Source organism: Orcinus orca, chromosome 10 (assembly GCF_937001465.1).
Source record: "Orcinus orca chromosome 10, mOrcOrc1.1, whole genome shotgun sequence".
NCBI lineage: Eukaryota > Metazoa > Chordata > Mammalia > Artiodactyla > Delphinidae > Orcinus > Orcinus orca.
Window position 1 is genome coordinate 68,495,273 of NC_064568.1, and position 25,948 is coordinate 68,521,220.

A 25,948-nucleotide genomic window follows, 5' to 3' on the forward strand; every position below is an offset into this window, starting at 1 on the left:
TTTCTGGGCTTGAGTTTCCTTGCATTGGTGTATAAACTCTAGAAACACAAGAAAGAGGAAAGAAAGAAAGACAGCCATGAAGGAGCTGAATAAAGACAAATCTCTTTCTAATCACAGAATTAAGCACATATTAAATGGGGAATTCCCTGGCGGTCCAGTGGTTAGGACTCGGCGCTTCCATTGCTGTGGCCCAAGTTCAATCCCTGGTCAGGGAACTAAGATCCCACAAGCTGTGCAGTGTGGCAAAAAAAAAAAAAAAAAAGCACACATTAGAAATTGTGACATTGGTACCTCCACTCTGCCCTCTTCAGTTGCTTTTTGTGGTTGTTTTTGAGACTAAACTTGCTTCCCTGTATTTGTGACTTTCAGAGCACAAGCCAGGGTCACTAAAATAAAGATTTCTCACCCACTAGCTGCACAAGCAATACTTTTATTCTGGCCTGGATCCTTTTCCCGACTTCTTTGTGGGCCCGAGAACCAAATAAGGGAATACACTGAGGAAGGCATGGAAGTTCAGGCGCCACCGAGGGGGGAAGAGGGTGGAGCTGAAATCAGAAAAGGAGGCTCAGGAACTGAGCTGACTCAGGAGGCCGGGCGCAGCGAGGAAGGACCACTGTTCACGTGACACTTTGTTCCTTAGGGTTCCCGGAGGAACGTGGGGAGCTGAAAAAACACACACACACCCAGAGACATCAAAGGCAGTCTTTCCAAATGGCTAAAATTTCTGAGCATTACTGTTTTCCACTCAAGTTATCACCAGGCTTCAGAGCCAGACTTGGGGTTTGAATCCCATCTCCATCCCTTACAAGCTGTGTGACCTCGGGCAACTTACTAAACCTCTCTGTATCCAGTTTCCACTTACTTTAAATGCTATAATAGGGCTTCCCTGGTGGCGCAGTGGTTAAGCATCCACCTGCCAATGCAGGGGACACAGGTTCGATCCCTGGTCTGGGAAGATCCCACATGCCACGGAGCAACTAAGCCCGTGCGCCACAACTACTGAGCCTGTGCTCTAGAGCCCATGAGCCATAATTACCGAGGCAGCGTGCAGCAACTACCGAAGCCTGCATGCATAGAGCCCATGCTCAGCAACAGGAGAAGCCACCGCAATGGTAAAGCCCACCTGCTGCAACAAAGAGTAGCCCCCGCTCGCTGCAACCCGAGAAAGCCCACGTGCAGCAATGAAGACCCAATGCAGGCAAAAATAAATAAATAAAATTTTAAAATTTCTAATAAATAAATGGTACAAGAGGGAAATTCCCTGGCGGTCCAGTGGTTAAGACTCACGCTTCCACTGCAGGGGGTGCGGGTTTGATCCCTGGTCAGGGCACAACCCTCATGCCACACGGTGCGGCCAAAAAAAAAAAAATCTAAATGCTACAATTACATTTTATAAATCCGGTAAATTCCAGAGAAAACTACAGAGTGAAAATTATTGCGTGTGCTGTCGGGGGAGCTGCTGCTGCATGTGGAGAAAGGTATTTGGTGGGGGAGCGGGCAGTGCCCGGGGAATAGAATTACTCACATGCTCTCAGCTAACTCACAAACTTCAGTTGTCATGTGACATATCCCCAGACTAGGAGAAATTAGATAATCAACTGATGAGTATTGGAAAGTAATTATGGACCAATTTAAAATGAAAGTTTTAAACCCAAGTTATTTTGGCTCTTCAGTAAAAAGAACTTTCATTAATTTTCATTAAATGTAATTATAAAATATTAGACCATACAGAGAAACAAATAGCCAAAAAAAGAGAAATCTTCATCTTACCACCTAGAGGTAAATGCTATTATTCTGGTATATAAGCTTTCCTACTATTTCTCTGAGTCTATGTGTGTGTGTGTGTGTGTGTGTGTGTGTGTGTGTGTGTGTGTGCGCGCGCGCGCGCGCACGCACATGTGTGTGTGTGTATGTATATAGGGCATATGCACACACGTATAATACTTACATATTTGAAAAATAAATCATACCTGCATTGTTCTGTAACCTGCGTGGGTTTCTGTGGGGGTTATTTGGTGGTGGTTGTGCGGGGAGAGTGTTAAGAATAGTTGTGAATCCTCTTAAAGTCCACTATGTGGCCACCAGCCTTCTCAGTTTCCTTACACACATAATTCCTCTTTGCTGATTCAGTGTTTCCCAACCTTTTTGATTCTGTAACACACTTTAAGAGGACTAAACTTTCCCAGGACACAGCATGGTGAATGAAAGGACGTATAACCTGAATAGAGCCATAAACTATAACCTGAAATGAACAGGTTATAGTTCATAAATGAACACATTATAACCTCATTTGCTGGCCCTGCCCCTTAAAGTTTAAAACAAAAACAAACAATGAAAGCTCATGAAGCAAGCTACAGAATTTTATCTGGAGAATAAAGCTTTATCTGGGTGTATTTGTAATTTAAATTCTGAAATATGTGGCAAGCAATCAGCAGCAATCTAGACATCCTAGGGAATGTACATCAACTATACTTCAATAAAAATAATAAAAATAAAATAAAGTAAGGGACTTCCCTGGTGGCACAGTGGTTAAGACTCCGCGCTCCCAATGCAGGGGGACTGGGTTCGATCCCTGGTCAGGGAACTAGAGCCACATGCATGCCGCAACTAAGAGTTCGCATGCCACAATTAAGGAGCTGGTGAGCCGCAACTAAGGAGCCTGCAAGCTGCAACTAAGGAGCCCCCATGCTGCAACTAAGACCCAATGCAACCAAATAATAAATAAATATTTTTTAAAAATGAAAAACAAAATAAAATAAAGTAAAAGACATGCTAGGGAAGGCTGAAAAGAGACCAGGAGCAGGGGGTGCAATTCTGGGGTTCCCTACCTTCCAACCTCCCTTTGCTCTAAGATCAAGGCTGGAAAGATTGCAGCAGAGCCTCTGGGCAAGTGTGGGGAGGGCTGGGAATGAGAGCTTTACACTCATTTTTGATGAACATTTATCATCTTTTATGTGTCAGGCTGGCTTCAGGCTTGTGACAGGAAGGGATCTTGTGGCTGAGAAGAGGTTTAGGAAGAAGCTGGGAGCCAGCCTGTCTCTTCCAAGTTACATGAATATAAATGTTCTGTAAATGTTCTATAAAATGCTACACTATTTTGATATCATCAACAGCATAATTATTCTTTTTCTTTCTCGTCTTGCTCTCCTCTTGTGGATTCTCTCCTTTTCTTTTCCTTTTTTTTTTTTTGACCTTTTTTAAAGTTTTTTTGATGTGGACCACTTTTTAAAAACTAAATTTATTTATTATTTATTTTTGGCTGCATTGGGTCTTGCCGCGTGCAGGCTTTCTCTAGTCGAGGCGAGCGGGGACTACTCTTCATTGTGGTGCACGGTCTTCTCATTGCAGTGGCTTCTTTTGTTGCGGAGCATGGGCTCTAGGCGTGTGGGCTTCAGTAGTTGCAGCACGTAGGATCAGTAGTTGGGGCTTGCGTGCTCTAGGGCGCAGGATCAGTAGTTGTGGCGCACAGGGCCTAGTTGCTCCGTGGCATGTGGAATCCTCCAGGACCAGGGCTCAAACCCGTGTCTCCTGCATTGGCAAGCAGACTCTCAACCACTGCACCACCAGGGAAACCCCACCTGCACTTTTGAACACAGAGCTACAAATGTAGGAGCTCCCACAATCCCTGTAGGTTTGATATTCACCAGAATGACTCACAGAACTCAAGAAACCACTATACCTGCTGTTCCATTTTTATCATAAAGAATACAGATCAGGAACAGCCAAATAGACAGATGCACTGGGCAAGGTATGGGAGGGTCCCCGACACAGTACTTCTGTGCCTTCTCCTCGTAGAATCAGGGTGCATCACCCCTCCAGCATATCAATGTTTTCACCAACCAGGAAGCTCCACTGAGCTTCAGTCCATGGTGTTTAATGCGAGTGTCATTGCATAGGCTAGATTGATTAAATCAATGGCTCCATGATTGAATTCAATCTCCAGCTCCTCTCCTCTCTCCAGAGATTGGGCTGGCTCAAAGCCCCAACCCTCTAATCATGTGGTTGCTCAGGAAATTCCAAGGGTTTTAGAAGCTCAGTGCCAGGAACCTGGGACAAAGACCAGACAAATTATTTTTCACACAACAGTTGCCTTTTCACTTTCTTAAAGAGCACTCTCTTAATGCTCTTTATTGCACAAACATTTTTAATTTTGATAAGGTTCAACTTTATTTTTTCTTTTGTTGCTTGTGCTTTTGGTGCCATATCTAGGAATCCATTGTCAAATCCAAGGTCATGAAGATTTGCGCCTATGTTTCACTGTAAGAGTTTTATGGTTTTAGATCTAATACTTCGGTGGCTGATGCATTTGCAGTTAATTTTTGTATATGGTATGAGGTAGGGGTTCAACTTCACTTTGTTTTTCATGTGGATATCAGTTGTCACAACACCAATTGTTTTGAAGAGACTATTCTTTCCCCATTGAAAAGTCTTGGCCTGTGGCCCTTGTCAAAAATCAATTGATTATAGATGTATGAGTTTATTTCTGAACTCTCAATTCTATTCCAATCGTCTATATGTCTATCGTTATGCTAGTACCACAATGTATTGATTACTATAACTTTGTAGTAAGTTTTGAAATTGGGAAGTGTGAGTCCTCCAAATTTTTTCTTATTTCTCAATATTAATTTTGGCTTTTCCACTTCTGCATAAAGTCTCTTGGAATTTTGGTAGAGATTGCACTGAATCTGTAGATTGCTTTGTGTACTACTGCATATCTTAACGATATTAAGTCTTCTAATCCATGAATAGGGGATATCTTTCTTGTTACAATTTTAAGTCTGCTATGATACACCTTTGAAATATTTCAGAGAATTAAATGTACTGAATGTACAAATGTTGCTTGATACATTTAAAGGAATGAAATCAGTCAAGTGTGTAAATAAAGTTAATTGTTTAGGGAAATTCTGCTTAACTTCTGATTCTATTAAAGATTTATCTAAGGACAGTGGGAATTATTATTTTTAGAAATTTATTTTTAATTTATTTATTACTTTTGGCTGTGTTGGGTCTTCGTTGCTGTGCTGCAGGCTTTCTCTAGTTGCGGCAAGTGGGGGGCTACTCTTCGTTGTGGTTCCTAGGCTTCTTATGGCGGTGGCTTCTCTTGCAGAGCACGGGTTCTAGGCACGCGGGCTTCAGTAGTTGTGGCGCACGGGCTTAGTTGTTTGCTCCACGGCATGTGGGATCTTCCCGGACCCAGGCTCGAACCCATGTCCCCTGCATTGGCAGGCGGATTCTTAACCACTGCACCACCAGGGAAGCCCGGAATTATTGATCTTATTTAAAAAATTAGGTTCTGGGCTTCCCTGGTGGCGCAGTGGTTGGGAGTCCGCCTGCCGATGCAGGGGACACGGGTTCGTGCCCCGGTCCGGGAGGATCCCACGTGCCGCGGAGCGGCTGGGCCCGTGAGCCATGGCCTCTGAGCCTGTGCGTCCCGAGCCTGTGCTCCGCAGCGGGAGAGGCCGCGGCAGTGGGAGGCCCGCGTACCACAAAAAAAAAAAAAAAAAAAAAAAAAATTAGGTTCTTAGAAAATAAAATAACAATGATTGGAAATTTACCTTAACCTTACAGAAAGAATTGGATTTCAGAATTTGAAACTTTGATAAATTTAATATTAATCAAAACACTAGAATCAATCATTATTCCTTTCCAGGCACAAGAACACTACTCAGAAAATAAAAAGTCCAGGGAGGGAATTCCCTGGTGGTCCAGTGATTAGGACTCCGTGCTTCCAGTGCAGGGTGCACTGGTTTGATCCCTGGCTGGAGAACTAAGATCCCGCAAACTGCTCAGCACAGCTAAAAAAAGAAAAGAAAAGAAAAGAAAAGAAAGGAAAAGAAAAGAAAAGAAATCACACATAAGAACATCTCTTACTCATAAGTATACCTCCTAAAGATTCCTAACCACCGTTAGATATTCCCCCAATATCCCACCTCTCAGAAGTGATGAATGTTAACTTTTGGAGGGGGGGAAAATCTTCTGAGTGCACATACTTCTAACATACCATTATAGCAGCTCTCTGAGCCTTCCAGAGAGAAATATAATAAGTACCCAATTAATGTTTATTGACTGAATGAAAGTGATTGATTCAGCTTTGCTTCACTGAAAGCACTTAGTAGGCACTTTGTAAACACTTGTTGATATACGAATAAATACACGTATAACGTGGACATTTTACATATTAATGAAATTTCAAAATTATTCCTCACTTTGTGCTTCAACCACACTGGCGTATTTTTTTTTAATTCCTCTAACTTACTACAGGAACTTTACATATTCTGTACCCTCTTCCAGGAACATTCTCTCACTGCTCTCACAAACTTTGCCAGATATCTCCGGCTTCTGCTAAATCATCACTTCCTCCAGGAAGCCTTCTTTGGTTTACCTAATCAGGCCAATCTTTCCTATGACATGTTCTTAAGACACCATTTCCCTTTTCAGACCATTTTCTACATAAATAATTTCACAACCACTTGTGAGATTCTTTTTTCTAATTCCCCTCTATATTGGAACTTAGCCCCATGATGGTAGCCTGAGACTCTGTTTTGGCTTACTACTTTTTCCTCCAAATCCATCTCAGTGTTTGGACAATAGAAGGCACCTAACAAATACTTCTTGACTGAATGAATGATTGTTAAATATGTGATATGATCTAAAAAACTGTTTCAGGGAATAATATAAAAATACCTAAAAGGTGGTACTTCAAAGGATCAAGGCAATTAGGTTTAAAAAAGAAAACTTTAAGGGCTTCCCTGGTGGCACAGAGGTTAAGAATCCACTTGCCAATGCAGGGGACACAGGTTCCAGCCCTGGTCTGGGAAGATCCCACATGCTGCAGAGCAACTAAGCCCGTAAGCCACAACTACTGAGCCTGTGCTCTAGAGCCCGCAAGCCACAACTGCTGAAGCCTATGCGCCTAGAGCCTGTGCTCCACAACAAGAGAAGCCATTGCAATGAGAAGCCCACGCACTGCAACGAAGAGTAGCCCCTGCTCGCCACAACTAGAGAAAGCCCGCATGCAGCAATGAAGACCCAACACAGCCAAAAATAAAATAAATTTTAAAAAATAAATAAATTAAAAACAAAAACTTTAAACTATGTGATTTGCAGAAACACTATTTTCACATAGTTGTCCCGGATATAGAATTAAAACGAGTTTTTAAATGATCATTTGTTGGAATTGTGTGAGGTTATTTTCCATTTGTCCCTGTAGATCAACACTGTCCAACAGATACGTGAGCCACACATGTAATTTTAAGTGCTCTAGTAGCCACAGTCAAAAAGTACAAAGAGGGCTTCCCTGGTGGTGCAGTGGTTGAGAGTCCGCCTGCCGATCGATGCAGAGGACACAGGTTTGTGCCCCAGTCCAGGAGGATCTCACAGGCCACGGAGCAGCTGGGCCCGTCAGCCATGGCCGCTGAGCCTGTGTGTCCGGAGCCTGTGCTCCGCAACGGGAGAGGACACAACAGTGAGAGGCCCGCCTACCGCAAAAAAAAAAAAAAAAAAAAATTCATCTGTTTCTTTATATATCTTTTTTTTTTCTCGGCTGCACTGCTTGGCTTGTGGGATTTTATTTCCCCAACCAGGGATTGAACCCAGGCCCTTGGCAGTGACAGCGCAGAGTCCTAACAGATGAATTTAACTGTAATAATATAGTTTATTTAACCCAGTACATAAAAAATAATTTCGACATGTAATCAATATAAACATTACATTCTTTTTTAATACCAAATGTTTGAAATCCAGCATGTATTTTACATTTACAATACATCTCAATTTGGACTCAAATAACCACATGAGCCTAGTGGTGGTTGTATTGGACAATACAACCCTAGATCAATTCCCAGTCTTTGCCTTCCTCTGTGCCCTGGGAGGCTGACTTGGGCTTGCATCACCCAGCTCTCTTGCCCTCAGTTTTCCAGATAGCTTTGGGCAATAGAAGGCACCATCAAAAGATGGGACTACAGGAAGAGAAAGTAGTCCAGTTATTTCATCTCTGGTCACCCCCAACCCCTGCCCGAACTGGGCTGCCACGTTTCCTCTACCTAAGGCCATTATGGCCTCTCTTCATAGCTACAGCATTTGTCTGGTTCTGGTAACCCTGCTCCCTTCCATGACCCATTCAGCCTAAGAGCTGCCTCTGGGAGTTCCTCCCTCCTCTGTGGGTTTCCTTAACCCTGCCCATAATTCTATAAATAATTACCTCTTCAGTTAACCGTTTGTTGAGTATGTCATCTGCTTCCTACGAGGACATTGACTGAACCAAGTAGTTAAAAAACTATAGGTCTACACTTCTATTAGATTTTCCTTCATGGATACTGGAAGTCAATCACAATACTGAATGTTTTAATTCTTATACATAGATGTCAATGCCTGGCCATCAGTAATTCTTTTTTCTTAAAAAAAAAAAGCACTCAGGACTTCCCTGGCAGTCCAGTGGTTAAGACACTACGCTTCCAATGCAGGGGGCCCGGGTTTGATCCCCGGTTGGGGAACTAAGATCCCACATGCTACATGCTATGCAGTGTGTCCAAAAAAAAAAAAAAAGAAAGAAAAAAATACAAATCTCGGGGCTTCCCTGGTGGGGCAGTGGTTGAGAGTCTGCCTGCCGAAGCAGGGGACACGGGTTCATGCCCCGGTCCGAGAAGATCCCACATGCCGCGGAGCAGCTAGGCCCGTGAGCCATGGCTGCTAAGCCTGCGCGTCTGGAGCCTGTGCTCCGCGATCGGAGAGGCCACAACAGTGAAAGGCCCACGTATTGCAAAAAAAAAAAAAAACAAATCTGGGAATTCCTTGGCAGTCCAGTGGTTAGGACTTTGCACTTTCACTGCTGAGGTCAGGGGTTCCATCCCTGATCACGTGAACTAGGATCCCGCAAGCTGCACGGCAAAGCCAAAAATTAAAAAATTTAAAACTACTGTAATTTTAACCTACTGTATACCTACTGTATACCTATACCTACTGTATAGCACAGGGAACTATACTCAATATTATGTTTTTTTTAAATTTTTATTTATTTATTTATTCATTTATTTATTTTCGGCTGCATTGGGTCTTCCTTGCTGCGCGGGCTGTCTCTAGTTGTGGCGAGCAGGGGCTACTCTTAACTGCGGTGCGTGGGCTTCTCATTGCTGTGGCTTCTCTTGTTGCAGAGCACGGGCTCTAGGCGTGTGGGCTTCAGTAGTTGAGGCATGTGGGCTCAGTAGTTATGGCACACGGGCTTAGCTGCTCCATGGCATGTGGGATCTTCCCGGACCAGGGCTAGAACCTGTGTCTCCTGCATGGGCAGGCAGATTCTTAACCACTGCACCACCAGGGAAGTCCTAGATTTTTTTGTTTTTGGCCATACCGCACACCATGTGGGATCTTAGTTTCCCAACCAGGGATGGAACCCACACCCCCCTGCAGTGGAAGGGAGGAGTTTTTTTTTTTTTTAATTTATTTATTGTTTTGGCTGCATTGGGTCTTCGTTGTTGTGCATGACCTTTCTCTAGTTGCAGTGAGGGGGGCTATTCTTCATTGCAGTGCACGGGATTCTCATTGTGGTGGCTTCTCTTGTTGCAGAGCATGAGCTCTAGGTGCATGGGCTTCAGTAGTTGCGGCATGCAGGCTCAGTAGTTGTGGCTCACGGGCTTAGTTGCTCCGCGGTATGTGGCATCTTCCTGCACCAGGGATCGAACCCATGTCCCCTGCATTGGCAGGTGGATTCTCAACCACTGCGCCAGCAGGGAAGCCCTGGAAGGGAGGAGTCTTAACCACTGGATTGCCAGGGAAGTCCTAGAATTTTTAATTTTAATTTTTGGCTGCGCCACACAGCTTGCCGGAGATCCCTGACGAGGGATTGAACCCAGGCCATGGCTGTGAAAGTGCCAAGTCCTAACCACTGGACCACCAGGGAATTCCTTATACTCAATATTTCTAAATAAACTATAAAGAAAAAGAATCTGGGGGGACTTCCCTGGTGGTCCAGTAGTTAAGTATCCACCTTCCAATGAAGGGGACTTGGGTTTGAGCCCTGGTCAGGGAAATAAGATCCCATATGCTGCAGGGCAACTAAGCCCGCGTGACACAGCTACTGAGCTCGCGTGCCTCAACTAGAGAGCCCACGTGCAGCAAACTACAGAGCCCACGCTCTCTGGAGCCCCTGCACCACAATTATAGAGCCCACTCGCCCTGGAGCCCGCGTGCCAGAACTAGAGAGAGAAAACCCGCAAGCCACAGCTAAGACCAACGCAGACAAGGAAAAAAAAAGAATCTGGAAAAGAATATATGTATACCTACATACCTATATATATATATATATATATATATATAACCGAATCACTGTACGGTACACCTGAAAGTAACACCACACTGTAAATCAACTATACTTCAATTTTTTTTTAATTAAGAAGAAGCACTTAGGGGCTTCCCCGGTGGCACAGTGGTTAAGAATCCGCCTGCCATTGCAGGGGACACGGGTTCGATCCCTGGTCCGAGAAGATCCCACATGCCGCGGAGCAACTAAGCCCGTGCACCACAACTACTGAGCCTGCGCTCTAGAGCCCGCGAACCACAACTACTGAGCCCATGCACCACAACTACTGAAGCCCGGATGCCTAGAGCCCATACTCCGTAACAAGAGAAGCCACTGCAATGAGAAGCCCACGCACCACAATGAAGAGTAGCCCCCGCTCACCACAACTAGGAAAGCCCGCACACAGCAACAAAGACCCAACGCAGCCAAAAATAACTAAATAAAATAAATAAATTTTTTAAAAAAAGAAAAAAAGAAAAAGCACTTAACAAATTGGTAACAGGTGAATTTTAGAAATGGACAATAACTTAGAGCCATGGTTCTTGACTTGAGGTAGTGAGATGTCAGAGTAATTTCTGTATTTGGAATCCTTCTGTTCATAAGTGACAGGAAAAAAAACCAACTCAAAGTGGCTTAGGCAAATCAGAGGAAGAGGTAGGGAACATGTATGTTCAAACAACTGGGAATCTCAAAAGTGGAATTGGGGTCAGGGCTTCTTAAACAAGAGTTTTAGAGCTCGTTATTCCCCATCTGTCAGCTCTCCCTCTCTTTAGGTTGGGTCCACTGCAGGCTGCTTCCTCCCTACTAGAAGGAGGATGGCTGGCAGGTTCAGGACCCCACTAGTCGGAGGAAAGGAACACACCTCTCTCTGGTTGGCCTAGCAGCAGCGCTGGCAAGATAGCTAATAGTTCATGGAATTAATACCGTACATCAATAATTACTGCTGCTCTTATAAATTTATATGGACATTTTTGGCAGTGTACAACTTACAGAGTCTTAAATTGGCAGGGTTTCTGTAAAAAAGATAATAGATTATGGCTATAATGCAGCTAATACAGAACATGATGATAAAAAGTTAGCCCCAGGAAGTTATCCTTAGAGTTCAAATTTGCAATCACTTTAACCAGAAGCCCTAGCACAATTTTATGGCTTGTAAAAAATATGGAAAATAAAAATTGTTAAAATCTTACATTCTACACTTAGATTGTGGCTATTTAAAATTCTAAAATTACTGTAATTTCTAAAGTTACAAGTCCCATTAGCTGACAGGTCTGATTGGATTAGTCATCCATTCCTGAACTAATGGGGGTGGGGCGGGCCACTAAGAACCAGGATGATTTAATTAACTAGGGGTGCTCATGTCTCTACCCCTAAAAAAGTGGGGTGTAGGACCCAACCACACCTAAATCAATAAAGTGGTCTACTGTGAGAATGGTAGTTCCTCAGAGAAAATCAAAGGATGTTTGTTTACTACCACATATGATCCCCATTCTTTGTCTAAGAAATTCTGCTATGTCCCGTTGAAGCTTCCTATGGTTCTAGGGTCTAGACAAGAGTGGTTGATGGTCGAATAAATTTAAAGGAACATTAAAATATTCCATAATTTAAATGGATAATTCACTTGGCTGCAGTTACTAGAAGATAGAAAGTGTGTGTGGATGGCCAGAGGAGGTTCAAAACGTATTTGAGAATACAGTTGGAGGGATTAAGAGTGCTCCATTGAGGACTGCCCTGGTGGCACAGTGGTTAAGAAACCGCCTGCCAATGCAGGGTTCGATCCCTGGTCTGGGAAGATCCCACATGCTGCAGAGCAACTAAGCCCGTGCACCACGACTACTGAGCCTGCGCCCTAGAGCCCAAGAGCCACAACTACTGAGCCCGTGTGCCACAACTACTGAGCCCACACACTGCAACTACTGAAGCCCACGCGCCTAGAGCCCGTGCTCTGCAACAAGAGAAGCCACCACAATGCGAAGCCCGCGCACAGCAACAAAGAGTAGCCCCTGCTCGCTGCAACTAGAGAAAGCCCGCGTACAGCAACAAAGATGCGACACAGCCAAAAATAAAATATAATGAGTTAAAAAAAAAGAGTGCTCCATTGAAAGATGCATGCTAGACTAGCATTATATGCACAAACAACAACAACAAAAACAGGAAAAATGGTGGAAAAGAATGGGATACTTTGGGATACTAAAGAATGAGATGTGAAAAGAACACAGAATTTTTTTGAGCAAATATTGTGCCAGCTTATTTACATAATTTCTTTTAATTAATTAAATAATTAAACAAATAAGTTTTGATCACCTGCTGTGTGTCAGGCTTGTTTCCAGGCCCTGGGGATGCAGGTGTGACCACAATAGACCAAAGTTGAAGTTCCTGTGAGGGTAGACAGCACATAACAACCCTGCATTGATGTAATTATCCCATTTTACAAAGAAGAAAGTAATCTTGAGAGAGGGTAAGGGACTCTTCTCCAGACACTTTAGCAGTAAGTAGCAGCAGTACTGTGGTCCAAATTTAGGACTGTCTGACTTCAAAAAGGCTTCGCTTTGATAGAAGGAAATAAAAAGAGGAGAAAAACTTACAGAGCAGGAGGGGAGCAAATCAAAGCAAATGTAAGTGAGCCAGAAGAGAAAAACAATTACAGACGGAAAGAAAAGTAAGAAGAGAAACAGAAAGGTTTTGCTAGAATCCCTCACCTGGGAAACACCCCAGGGTAAGGCCAGCTCAGAGCCTGGCTCAACAACTGCAGTTCCCATTCCCCCTCTTTCCTTGGGAGTATGAAATCCCCATTTTACAGGTGTGAAAACTAAGGCTCAGAGGCATTAAATCTTTGTATTTTTCCCCCACTATGGATAAATCTTTTACAGGCACAATAAGAGAATATCTGGGAGAAACAAAACAAGTAAATAATTGGTATATCTTTCAGCTAATGGTGGAAAAATACAAGTTATCGTTTCTCTTGAGAGCAGATTTAAATAAGTTTTAGCAATAAGTCAGACTTCACAGAAAGAGGGTAGGGAACACCAGCAAAACTGAACTCACTGTTCTGGCGAAGGAGATTTTGGTGATTTTTCTGACACCATCGCGGTATTTCTCTCCCAACAGTTAATCTTGTGGCTCGGTTTTTTTTAGGTGAAGTGGGAAACAGAGGAAGGTGTGAGTGACCCATGGACCCCACCCCTGCCCCCGGTGCGGGGTTGGGGGGCTGAATTTAAATTCAATCTTCTTCAGGAACTTCCTTGTACTTCTACTTGCTAAAGGTGACAGTTTCCGCATGGCCTGACCGGTCTCATTTGCGTTTGCGTTTCTATTAAACATTTCAGGAGTCCAGGATGATGCCCCATCGTCTCCGCCAAATCCTGCAGTTTGGGTGAGGGGTGGGAAACCAGCCAGAGTTCGGCGGACTTTCCAGGTTTGGGCTTTTCCCTAAGTGTGGGACTCCGGTGGGCACAATCTAGTGACAGCTCGCTCACAAACAGCTCCTTGACCTTGGGAGCAATTTCGAAGCACGTTTGTAAACGTGACGATCTTAGTTCCAGCCTCACCGCTCACGAGGATGAAGTAATCAGTGAATTCATCTAATACATTAAACTTATTAGGAGCAAAACGCTCTATCAGTGTTTGGGAGTGACGGCGGAGGTGTTATTAAACTCCAGCCTATTTGGATGTGAGGGACAGGGGACTGAGAATAACTCAGAGGTCAGCAGCTGGGGAATTACACCCGAGGGAAGCTCCGGGCCTGAGACAACCTGAGCCCGACGCTGCTACCCTCCACAGACAAGGCGGTACAACCAGAGCGCGCTCCCAGCAACGCTGTTCTCGCTGAGTTTGTAGCCATTACGTCACAGCCTCCTCCGCCCCTCATTGGGCGAGCCCGTCCAGTCATGTGACTACAGCATGGCCTATAAATAAGGGCGAGGAGACGGCGGTGGTCCGCCATTTCGTGGACGACGGGTGTGGGAGAGCATCTGTCGGTGCCAGGCGCGAGGGGACCAGGAAGACCCAGCTGGGGGTGTGTGGATTTGAGCCTACGCGTTTCTAACCCGAGGTCTCGGTAAGTGACCAGCGACTAAAGGAATGAGGTGGGAAATGGGCCTTAACGGGACCGAAGTGGGGCCAGGCCCAATGGCGGCGCCAGATTGAGACAAAGAGACGCTGCCGCCATTTTGTGACGTTCAGCACGGGGCGGTGGCGGGGGCCCCCGGCCCCTCGGAGGATATATCCAGGTCTCAAAGTGGAGGTGTTTTTAACTCTTCACTGGGGGCGTGAACCGGAAAGTGAGATTGCCCGAGAGTTGAGGCGAAGGAGGACTCGGTAGTCCGTCGTACTCCGGGCCGCGGCTTTTCAATTTATGGCGCCTTTTTTTTTTTTAGGCCCCGCGTTTTCTTAGGTAGCTGCTCATGATTTTTTTCCTCAAGTCAGTAATCAAGATTGGGCCTTTCGATCCATCCCTAGTAAATGATTTCTGTACTCATCTTCATTTTTATGTTCTTTTAACTTGTTATAGTCTGAACCCAATCACTTTTATTTTTTTAAACCGCTCTTCCTTGAGCTGTTTTGTTCTTGTAGCTCTTTGCATTAATACGTAGGCCTGTAACTGGTCACGGTAAAGTTTTTGGAAAAAGGAAAAGAACCCATTTCCCGGCAATGGTTTGGTCTCATAACTCTCCTGGGTGCAGGGTGGGGTCACACAAATAGGATGTGTCTGGACTGGCTTGTTTAATTGGATAAGCCCAGAGAGAGAAGAAAGTGGCTCTTGAGCTGAGTTCTTGGACTGGCTGCTCGTTTATGCAGTTGATACTGGCCTATAAGTTGATTAGATTCATTGCTGAGACGACTTCGTAAGTACTTAAGATTTATCAAAGCCCCCTAAGTGCCTAAATTCTTGTATAACAACTTTTTTCCCCTGAGGTGAATTAACGTAAGATTCATTTTAAAGTGCACAATTCAGAGGTTATTAAGTACATTCGCAATGTTATGCAGCTACCATCTCTCTAGTTCTAACCCGTTTTATACCCCCTAAGGTGACCCGTACACATAAGCAGCCACTTCCCTTTTGCCCTGTCCCCTTTTCCTCCACCAGCCCCTGGTAGCTACTGATCTACTTCTGGATTTACTCATTTTGGATATTACACATGTACAGAATCGTAATATGTGCACTTGTGTGTCTGGTATCTGTAACTTAGCATGCTTTCAAGTTTCATCCACGTTTGTAGCATTTATGGGTACTTCATTCCTGAATAGTACTCCATTGTATGGATAATATATTTTGCTTATCCACTTACCTGTTGCTGGACATTTGGGTTAACACTTTTTGGGTGTTGAGAATAGAATGAGGTACATCTTTTAATAACAAGTTTGTCTTGCTGCTTGAGGAATGAAGCTGGTTAACTTCTGGCCTGTGAAGGCACATTAGTATCACGTTTCTAGTGGTTTGTTTTCAGCGAGTTGTATTTGCTTTTGAGTAGGCTGTCCTACTTTTCTAGGTGTTTTCTGTTTAGTTTTTTAAGATTAATTTGAAATAGGTAAAGTCCTTAACTCAGTTTCCACTTTGTGGTAAATGCTCCTCCAGTGTGTTGTTTCCCCTCACTCTTCAAGGAGGCTTTTTTTTTTCCTTAGGCAATCTGTGCTGGCTTCCATGCAGTTATCGGTAACTGTTTAAAGGGTAGTGCTTTTAGTGTTGGGGGGTTTTAGTATTTTTGAATTCTTTCTTAAGGATCTGTTTTTCACTGTGTGGATTATGATATTTTTGGGGTTTTTTTTGTTTTTTTACAGAAATGCATCGTGATTCCTGTCCGTTGGACTGTAAAGTTTATGTAGGTAATCTTGGAAACAATGGTAACAAGACTGAATTGGAACGAGCTTTTGGCTATTATGGACCACTCCGAAGTGTGTGGGTTGCTAGAAACCCTCCTGGCTTCGCTTTTGTTGAATTTGAAGATCCTCGAGATGCAGCCGATGCTGTCCGAGAGCTAGATGGGAGGTAATTTATTGATTAATTTATACTAATGATAAATAATGTTGATCGTGTTTTAATATTTAAAATCTCTAGGATACGTGGCTTGTAGATGGCTTCTTGGCTATCTGAAATTGATGTTACTGGAGATTTACATAAACCTTTTCTGACAATCAAAGGAGTGAACAGTTTTAGTGTAGATACCTAGGAAAAGTTTCTTTTTATTCAGTTGGCCATTGAAGAAAATAATTTTAACGGTCAGTTCTTGGTGGGTGGATAGCTGCATATGGTTGAAACATTTTAATCTAAATGCACCACAAAGCATCAACTGTGTTGTCACCTTTGAATTGTTTCTAAAATAATTGTGGAATCAGACATTTCTCTTATGGCCACAAACTGATTGTAGGTGGATGATGGTTACGTGGGTTTATTGTACTACTATCTTTTACATGTTGGAAATAATTTTGTTTAGGAACTGTGGCTCATACAGCTATTTCCCTTTGCATTTACAATGGTCTGTTAGCTGGCTGATAAGCAACACCTGAGTCTTAACAGTGAACAGGTGTTGCCCTTCTGCTTCCTGGCATTTGAAAACCGTTGGATTTCATGAAAACAAGGAAAATAATCCTTAAGATCCAAAAATTAAAGGGTCTGAGAGTTGGCTGTAAAGCTGTAAAAAAGGTCATTATTCTAAGCAGGTTACAGAAACATTTTTCCAGGGCCCCACCTCTTGCCAGTCACTGTCCACATATGGTGAATTATCTAAACATAATGGTTGTGGACCAGTGAAAAGGTGGGAAATAACTGCCCTTTTTTTTTTCCTCCTGTTCTCAGTAGTCTTATGTGTCAAGTATTGTGTGTGATGATTGAGGGGAGAGGGAGATGTAAAATGGCCAGAATGCTTCTGTCTTAACTTACTGCTACTTACTTGGCGGGGGGCGGGGGGGTTGGGGAGGAGAGGAGACCAACGGATACACAGAGTAAGATTGGTAAACAGTTGTTGCAGCCTCAAAGGAAGAAGTCGAAACAGGATGTACAGATGAACTAGTTCTGGGAGGATGAATCCAGGCGTTTTCACACTTAAATTGCACCTGTTAACATTGAGTCCAGTGATCAGACTAACGGCAATAAAATGTAAGGAAGTTGGTTTCCTTTACTAGAAAAAATAAGGGAACTAAAACTTGCTTTGGTATTAAGGATTCTGCAGACATTAAGATGTATTTTTTGCAAAGAAGCTAGTTATAGGAGTGGGGGTTTTTTTCCCTTGCTTTAATCTCCTAGAAGGACAGTTGGGCTGCTTTAAATTTAACGTTTCTTCTCCTCCTAGAACACTATGTGGCTGCCGAGTAAGAGTGGAACTGTCGAATGGTGAAAAGAGAAGTCGAAATCGTGGCCCACCTCCTTCTTGGGGTCGTCGCCCTCGAGATGATTATCGGAGGAGGAGTCCTCCACCTCGCCGCAGGTACTTAGAGAGAGCGTGTTTAGAGGTATTGGTGTAATGGAGTAGCTAATAGGAGCAGGTATTTCTCTTAAAGTTTGTTGGTGGGTTTTAAATTTTGAGGAATCAGGTTTTTATGAAACATTTGCTGGGTGTAGTTTGGGATATGTGAGTTGTGCTGAGTGTTGGCTTGTCTTTAGGTCATTGTTCATGTTGGTAGTCAGTAACTTCTATCTTGGATCTATCTTCTAGTTCATCTTCTAGTTGCATCTTTCCAAGTCTTCCCTTATACTTCAATTTAGGCCTTTTTCCATTTCTTGACTCCATAATGACAAACATTACATTCAACTCTAGCTCTTCACAAAAATGTGTTTTCTATTAGCACGATTGTAATATTTATCAAGCAGGCAGCTGTTTTAATGTTACAACTGGTAAAGTAGAAATCATTCTGAAACTAACTTAAGTCACTGACCAATAAAGGGGGCTAAAGTAATCCCAGTCATCTGTTCTTCAAACCCAAATAGGAGAGAATGCAGTTTTTTTTATAATTGAAAATGGCATCATTCTTGGACCAGGCAGTATTGTCTGGATGCTAACTCCACATCTCCTCAAACCTCCAAATAGTTTCTGTAGGACTGAATTTACCTCTTACAGGTGAGTGAAGTCCTAGGAGATAGGAGTTCAAAATCTTGCCCCTTTTGCTGTTTTGAAAAACAAAACACACTGTTGCCCATCATAATAAAGAGTATTTGTTAGCTAATAGATGGTTGTACTGATGGCTTGTTTTTCATTTTTTTTTTGTGCTTTTTGGTCCATCTATTAATAAAAATGAACCCCGTTACAGAGTCACCATCATGTCTCTTCTCACCACCCTCTGAGTCTGCATTAGCCAGTCAACTAGCCCTTTCAGCGTCATGTGACCAGCGCGCCCCATTCAGCTTGGCTGGTGTCGTTTCACATGACCCAGGCATGGCCAGTCGTCAGGTTGCACCGCCCTTTGGTTCCCGAGCATGCTGTTTTCTCTCAGCCTTCTCTCCAACCTTAACCAAATCGGCAGCAGCCACCTCGACCGCCCACACATTCCTGGCCAATCAGCTCAGCTGTTTATTTACCAAATGTCTTCACAACAACTACAGCAGCAGCCTTCGGCTAACAAAAAAGCAGGAAAAATCCACAACACCCCCTTCGCCAACCAACTAAATCCAACGCAACATCTGGCAAAACCTTTTCAGCAAATTCTTCCTGGCCGTCAGTCCGGCAGCCTCACCTCACCATTTCTAGCTTGTTGAAACCCAAAAACTAGTAAGTTTTTCCTGCTTATACAGTTTACTGCTGGTTAAAATAAGGAGTAAGCGGCTTAAAGTAATTCTTTTTTTCTGGATCAAAGGCTGGCTGTGCATAATTGAATGGTAACGTACATATATATATTGCTTGAATAAAACTTTTAAGGGTGATAGGGAACTCATAATGTAACTAGACCTTCAAGTGAAACTTATTTGCATGTGTGAGATGCCAAACTAAAAATTTTAATAACTCTAACAGATTTAGCTTTCCTTTCTAGCAAAAATTTGTTGAATCCTATCACCTTTAAATGGTTTTACTAACAGTTTTCAAAATTTTTAAATTATGGGGGTGAAGTGGGCCAAGCTAAGGTAATTTTGATAAGCCTAAACACACTCTTAAATGTGATGATCACAAATGCAGTTCTAATGTAGCACTTAATGGCATCAGTATTTACACCTAGCGCGTTTTCACAAAATTACACTATCCACCTGGTACCTAAGTCTTGTCATGGACTTGCAGGTTTGCATGGGTTCCAAATACTGGTTTATGGTACTGTTTTTGGAACTACTTGTGGGACTACATTTTGGTGTGGTGTTTGGGTAGTGAAGTTAGTTTGACATGAAGTTTTGCATTGGACAGATCTGCTGTGAAGCATTCTTTGTTAAAGTGAATCCATGGTTGGAATACCTGCTTTTCACTTGAGCTTTTGGTTCCTTAATCCTTCTGTGCCTTTTTTTTCTTTTCTTTTTTTAAAAAAATTTTTTTTTTATTTTTTGGACGATGGGTGCCAGTTCTTCGGCACATTCACTGGGCCCAACAGTGAGATTGAAAAGTTGGGAAATGCCTCACGCCATAAATGCTAATTGACAATTGGCCTAATTTCCCTGTTTTCTGCTTTTAGATCTCCAAGACGGAGAAGCTTCTCCCGCAGCCGGAGCAGGTGAATAACCTTTTTTGGGGGCCACATTCTCAGAAGTGGGAGTGTCTGTGCTATTCCTAAGCTGTTTCCCAAATGACTTGGTTAATGGTGATAGACCTTGACTTCAGTAATGAATCAACTGGCATAGCTTTTAGCTTTCAGAAACTTCTCTTATAAGTATTTGTTGTGTATAATCCTGAATGGCACTGTTTTTCTTTTCCCTCTGACTTCAGGTCCCTTTCTAGAGATAGGAGAAGAGAGAGATCACTGTCCCGGGAGAGAAATCACAAGCCGTCCCGATCTTTCTCTAGGTCTCGTAGGTAAGATCTTTAATGACCTGAGCCATTTAAGACCTTGCATACATAACGTATTAAAAGTAGAAATAGGTCTTCTTTTAAGCCACTTGGATAAAAATTTTACAACTTTTTCCCATAAAAATCTTTTGATGTTTTGTCAGAGTGTAACGGAGTTACAGGTGTAACTTCTGTTCTTCTGTTTATCAGCCGATCTAGGTCAAATGAAAGGAAATAGAAGACCAGTTTGCAAGAGGAGTGGTGTACAGGAAATAACTTCATTTGACAGGAGTATGTACAGAAAATTCAAGTTTTGTTTGAGACTTCATAAGCTTGGTGCATTTTTAAAATGTTTTAGCTGTTCACATTTGTTTGTCTCTTGGAACAGTGACACATAAAGATGTAATTCTCTATGGTTTGAAATGGATCATATGAGGCATGTAATATCAAGAATTGTTACTTTACAATGTTCCCTTAAGCAAAATTGAATTTGCTTTGAATTTTTAGTCTTGCACAGACTGATAATAAACCTCTAACTCCTGCCCAGCTAAAGTGTGATGTTTAATATTACGGAAACAAAACTGGCAAAAATTGAAAAGACTCTGTAGCTGGGATATGGTATGCAGCTGTAGTTAAGCGGTCTTTAAAAGCTGCTGTGAACACAAGCCAGCAGGTAAAAATTAAAGCTGCACCCTTAAACTAGATTAGAGGTTTAAAAATTCCACTAGTCTTCACACCGGACAAGAGGTTGTCCAGTGGGTTTAGAATCTAAGAAGTTTCAAGAAAGTTAGTTTACCTTCTGTGATTGCTGTATATGGATACCTAGCTCTTTGTAATATTATTTGGAAATTTGAGACTATTCAAGATACCTATGTCCTGCCAGTTTAAGGGTACATTGTAGAGCTGAACTTTGAGTTACTGTGCAAGATTTTTTTTTTCATGCTGTCATTTGTAATATGTTTTGTGAGAATCCTTGGGATTAAAGTTTTGGTTACAAATTGTTGTTTAACCTGAAAGCCTGTTTTTCCTTGCAAAACTAAAATCTGAGCTTGGTACCAATCAAGTCCAGGTATAACATTCCTATTGGAAGCCATACTTACATTTTCTTGTAAAGTGCTTTTGAAAATAAAATATTAACATAATTGTGTAATAGTTGAACCCACTATTACCATATTTCTTGTCCCATAGAAGGCAGTTGGTTACACAAATCTTATTCTGTAAGAAACACAATTTGAGGCTTTTGAAGTGAAGGAAATTTTTGGTTGTCCACCTAAGCGATGATACATTTTTAGGAGTAGAAGCCAGTTCAAAGTCCTTGATACTCAGTGACCAACATTTTAAAATATATCCACCTGATACATTATAATCCAAAGTTGCTGGTTTTAAAAAAAAAAATTAGCATGAATACGTTCCACAAAGCTTTTAAAAATTGCTTCCATTTTATATAATTTGAGGTGTTGCATGGGGATTCTAAATTGATCCATCATGATGTGAAATTCACTATATGGTTCAAATGTAACAGTGCAGAATTGAATATGGAGGCATGCATAACCTTCCTCTTAGAAATCTAGAGGAGTTGTAATTTCAAATTTTTGTGCAATTAGATTAAATCATAATGCAACAGTCTTTTGGCTTAGTTTCCTTAAATGTGCTGTTTAAAGATAGTTTTGGATTATGCTGTACTGACATTAATATGAAAGATAAGTCATTACATTAATCTATAAGGATGTTTTATAAGATGCAGATCCTAAACAAATTATTTCCAGTGGTCCTTCTTCACCCTTCATGCACATATCAAGGGAGGGAGAGTCCTGGGTGTCAGAGGGGGAGAATTGGTGTCAGTGGAGTTAAGTATGAGCCTCGTTACAGAAGATACTTTTAAGACTGGCTATTGATTTACTGGGAGCTCGGGCTTTGGGCCTTTGTCTTCTGGCATTTCATAGCTTAAAACCTTTGTTGGGGTCAAGCAAGGCAAGATAGCTAAGAATTCATGGAAGTAATTCGGTACATCAATATTACACTGCTCTTATAAATCTACATGGGCATTTTTGGCAGTATACAACTTGCAGAGTCTTAAATTGGAAGGGTTTCTGTAAAAAGGATAGTGGATTGTAGCTATAAAGTGGCTAATACAGACCTGATATTAAAATTAACCTCTAGGATTTATCCTTAGGGTCCAAATTTGCAATCACTTTAACCAGAAACCCTAGCACAATTTTATGGCTTGTTTAAAAATATGGAAGATAGAAATCGTTAAAACCTTACATTCTGGCTATTAAAACGTTCTCTACTGTAATTTCTGAAATTAACAAGTCCCGTTGGCCAGTTTTGTCTTGCATTCTCAGTTGAATATGATACTGAAAGTAGTCACAGAAAGTTTGACTTGTGGTGTAATGATTACAGGTGTTCACTAGAGGTCACTATTAATACTTGGTGATAATTTAAGGAACATATCTAAGGATTATAGTTGGTTTTTATGCTTTCAAGAATAGTTAATATTCTGTGGTTCTCAGTTCATTGTGGGTTATTTCTGACCTCCATGTCTTAAGCAGAAAGGTAAAGACAAAGATAAATTAGCCAGAGAAATTTTATTTTTATGAGATGTAGATACCTTTTATCTACTGTTTCTATGGCTTTTTACAGTTCCTTAAAAGATCATGTGATCAGTAGATGGCATCACCACCTTTTAAGACTCACCCATGTCTGGATGGAAAGTCCTGGTTGCTTTTATTGTAGAGTTATAGTTTATATTCTTACAGTGCTTCTTTATCAGGAATGGACTTTTCCAGGCCTACTGACTCATTTTTCCATCCCTGGTTATATAGGAACCACTGGTTTAGTACTTTGTATTAGTGTGCTTTTATTTTCAGAATCCCCAACATGATTTAGTTGTCAGACCTGGTTGGTGGTAATGTCTTCCAGTTGTATATTTTTGTACTAGACTGTTGCCTTCTGGTTTTCCTTTTTTTTTTTTTTTTGAGAATATGGAAGATTTTTATAATTAAAGTAGCTGAAGAAAAACTGGGTTGGAGTATATTTTTATCAAAACATTCTGATAGTGTTGAATTCAATTTTATATGTTCACACAAGTTCTCTTCATCTTTATTAAATTCGTTGGATACTTCAAACAAATTCAGCTGTATACAGCACACTTTAGAGAAGATAGAAAATTTGAAAGAGATATTGAAAATTTGTCTTGATAAACCTGGTATAACTGCTTAATTTTGTTGTACAAATTTTTGCTTATTGGAATTGCAGAAATTCATAATATGGTATTCTCATCATTTTGTATCCCAGTTCTTCCTCTAACTACCTGGATGGAAGATGTGACAACAGCCAAAATGTTTCCCAGACTAATACATGAAATACATGTGTAGAACATTACTTCTCATCCTTAGTTTTTCCTTGGTTCTTCTCTGACATACATAAAACATTGTATTATATGATGATTTTACTAAAGTCTTAGAATCTGGCCACTTAGTGCCTTAGCTGTTAGTACATGTATGTACTTGGTCTTGAAGTGAAAATCTCTGGAAACATTGATACTTAGCTTCCTTGATAGTCTCATTTGGAGAGGTCCTGAGATGGAGAATATTTCCTTTATTTCCAGAGCAAAATTACACCTTCCAGAAAAGTAGTCTGTAGGTGACTTTTCCCCTCTCTTTTTGAAGTCCTATTCACTTGTGAATTGGCATTTTTGCTTCAGTACATAACTCATTCAGATTTCATTTGGGGGCAACTTAGCATTCTTTAGAGGTCATTTTTTTTTTTTTGTGGTACGCAGGCCTCTCACTGTTGTGGCCTCTCCTGTTGCGGAGCACAGGCTCCGGACGCGCAGGCTCAGCAGCCATGGCTCACGGGCCCAGCCGCTCCGCGGCATGTGGGATCTTCCCGTACTGGGGCACGAACCCGTGTCCCCTGCATCGGCAGGCGGACTCTCAACCACTGCGCCACCAGGGAAGCCCTAGAGGTCATTTTTTTGTTAAGTCCCAAAACCTCAAATCAGAGCCAAGAGGGAAAGTTGCTGAAAAACTGCTTAATGAATGCTGCCTTGGAGGGGGGTGGAGGTGGCTGTTTGTATTGAACATTTGGAAAGAGGAATGGAAATGCTCAGTATATCATCATCAGTATATCAAGTTTTGAGAGCTGAAAGTTATTTTTGAGAGAATAACTCCCGCAGGAAACAATTTCTAAATCCTTTTAAACTTAGGCAGCTAGTACTTTTAACCCAATCCAGCTGGCTCTCTGCCACCAGAATTTTTTATAATGAGAATTTATTTTTAGTTTAGATAAAATCCATGTTAAGCTTCAATAAGAGTGCTTTGCAAATAAATACAAATTGGAATGTTGATTTGTTATTTAATCCTTTTCGTGTCACACCTTCCCCACATGGTAGTCTATGACACAGGCATTTAATGGGGAATGGGGTACAGTGATAGGGCATAATACCAGCTCAGTATCTCAAAACCGGTAATATTTGACTTGTGTTCAATATTAGGATGTTGAGACCTTGAACTAAATGTAAGTTCACCCCTGTTTTAGATTAGGATAAGTTAAGAGGTGTTGGTTGTAGGGCTTTTAAATACCCTAAGAGAAGGGCTCTTGGATCTTGAGGTGGCAAATAATCTTGAGAGTGCTTTGTAAAGCCCCTTACCTAGAAGTGGAAAACGAGTGAATTGAGTCAGATGGTAAGGGCTGTGTACTAAAGGCAGAGCTCGCAGTTAAAGGCTATGTGAAGAATGAAGTGAAGAAGTGAGTGTGAGTACCTTAATCATAAAGTAGAAGAGGGCAGGAGTACATAACTGCTTGGCGGTAAAAGTGAAAGGATTCTAAAACCATGAATTTACACCAATTCCAGTTTAATGATTTTTTGACTTTCCTTCAGCCCTATTGCCATTACAAGCAGTGTGGGATAATTTGTCCAGCTTTAGTACTGGCAGGAAGGCCAAGAAGTTGGGAGTGTTACTGCCCTAATGAAAAGGCTGGCTCATGTGTCCCAGCTGTCTGGGGTTTAATGGGGACAGGAAATTCACTGAACTGGCAATCCTGGTTGGTTTTCAGTTGGCAATGTATAGCAGTCCGTTTGAAATGAAAGTGGCTTCCAGAAGTGAGGTTGGAAGTAGAAGTTGCCCACTTTGTAAACAGAGTAGGTGAACACTGATAGTTCGGAGAGGGCTAAGAAAGTTAACTTCCTTTTCAGGTGCTGGAAGCTCGGGTGAAAACTGGTGGAGTAGTCAGGAAGTTTAAAAACAATTTTTTTTGCCCCATCTCTGCCCCACCATGCCTACTCACTCTGGCCAGCTATATCCTCCAGGAAAGGAAGTTTTGTTTTTGAGTGCAGCTCTGCCAAACACTATCCTTTTTCTTACGTAATGCTTACTCACTTGGGAAGTGAGTATCCCTGTTAAACAGAGGGCAGAAAAGCTCCTCATACATAATTCCTCATCCTACCAAGCAAGTACGAACACTCTTGGACTTATTGACGATTCGAGGTGATTTTTTTTGACTACGGTGGTGAAAAAGCAATAGGCTTAAACTATGAATTTTGATCTCCTTGGCTAGTGATGTTTGGCAGTATACTTTTTTTTTTTTTGGCGGTACGGACGCGCAGGCACAGCGGCCGAGGCTCAAGGGCCCAGCTGCTCCGCGGCATGTGGGATCCTCCCCAACCGGGGCACGAACCTGCGTCCCCTGCATCGGCAGGCGGACTCAGCCACTGCGCCACCAGGGAAGCCCCGGCAGTATACTCTTGGTGCAGGGG

The 25,948-nt window shown here is 42.1% G+C and overlaps 1 protein-coding gene and 1 long non-coding RNA gene across 3 annotated transcripts; one reads left to right on the plus strand and one right to left on the minus strand.

Moving 5' to 3' along the window:
• Positions 1 to 42: 42 nt before the first annotated feature.
• On the minus strand, positions 43 to 14,073 carry LOC117200618 (uncharacterized). Of its 2 annotated transcripts, XR_004482231.2 has the most exons (4): positions 13,340 to 14,073; positions 12,599 to 12,670; positions 1,526 to 1,576; positions 43 to 663 (listed from the first exon to the last, which is right to left on the minus strand). It is a non-coding gene; the product is annotated as an uncharacterized LOC117200618 (long non-coding RNA). The 2 variants fall into 2 exon arrangements; XR_007479518.1 differs by lacking the exons at positions 43 to 663; positions 1,526 to 1,576 and adding an exon at positions 5,515 to 5,795.
• A 118-nt stretch (positions 14,074 to 14,191) lies between these two features.
• On the plus strand, positions 14,192 to 21,190 carry SRSF3 (serine and arginine rich splicing factor 3). Its single transcript, XM_004267666.3, has 6 exons — positions 14,192 to 14,351; positions 16,073 to 16,280; positions 17,581 to 17,715; positions 19,877 to 19,915; positions 20,128 to 20,214; positions 20,398 to 21,190. The coding sequence occupies exons 2-6, from the start codon at positions 16,075 to 16,077 to the stop codon at positions 20,423 to 20,425; spliced, it is 495 nt and encodes a 164-aa protein (XP_004267714.1). The 5' UTR covers positions 14,192 to 14,351; positions 16,073 to 16,074; the 3' UTR covers positions 20,426 to 21,190.
• Positions 21,191 to 25,948: the final 4,758 nt, after the last annotated feature.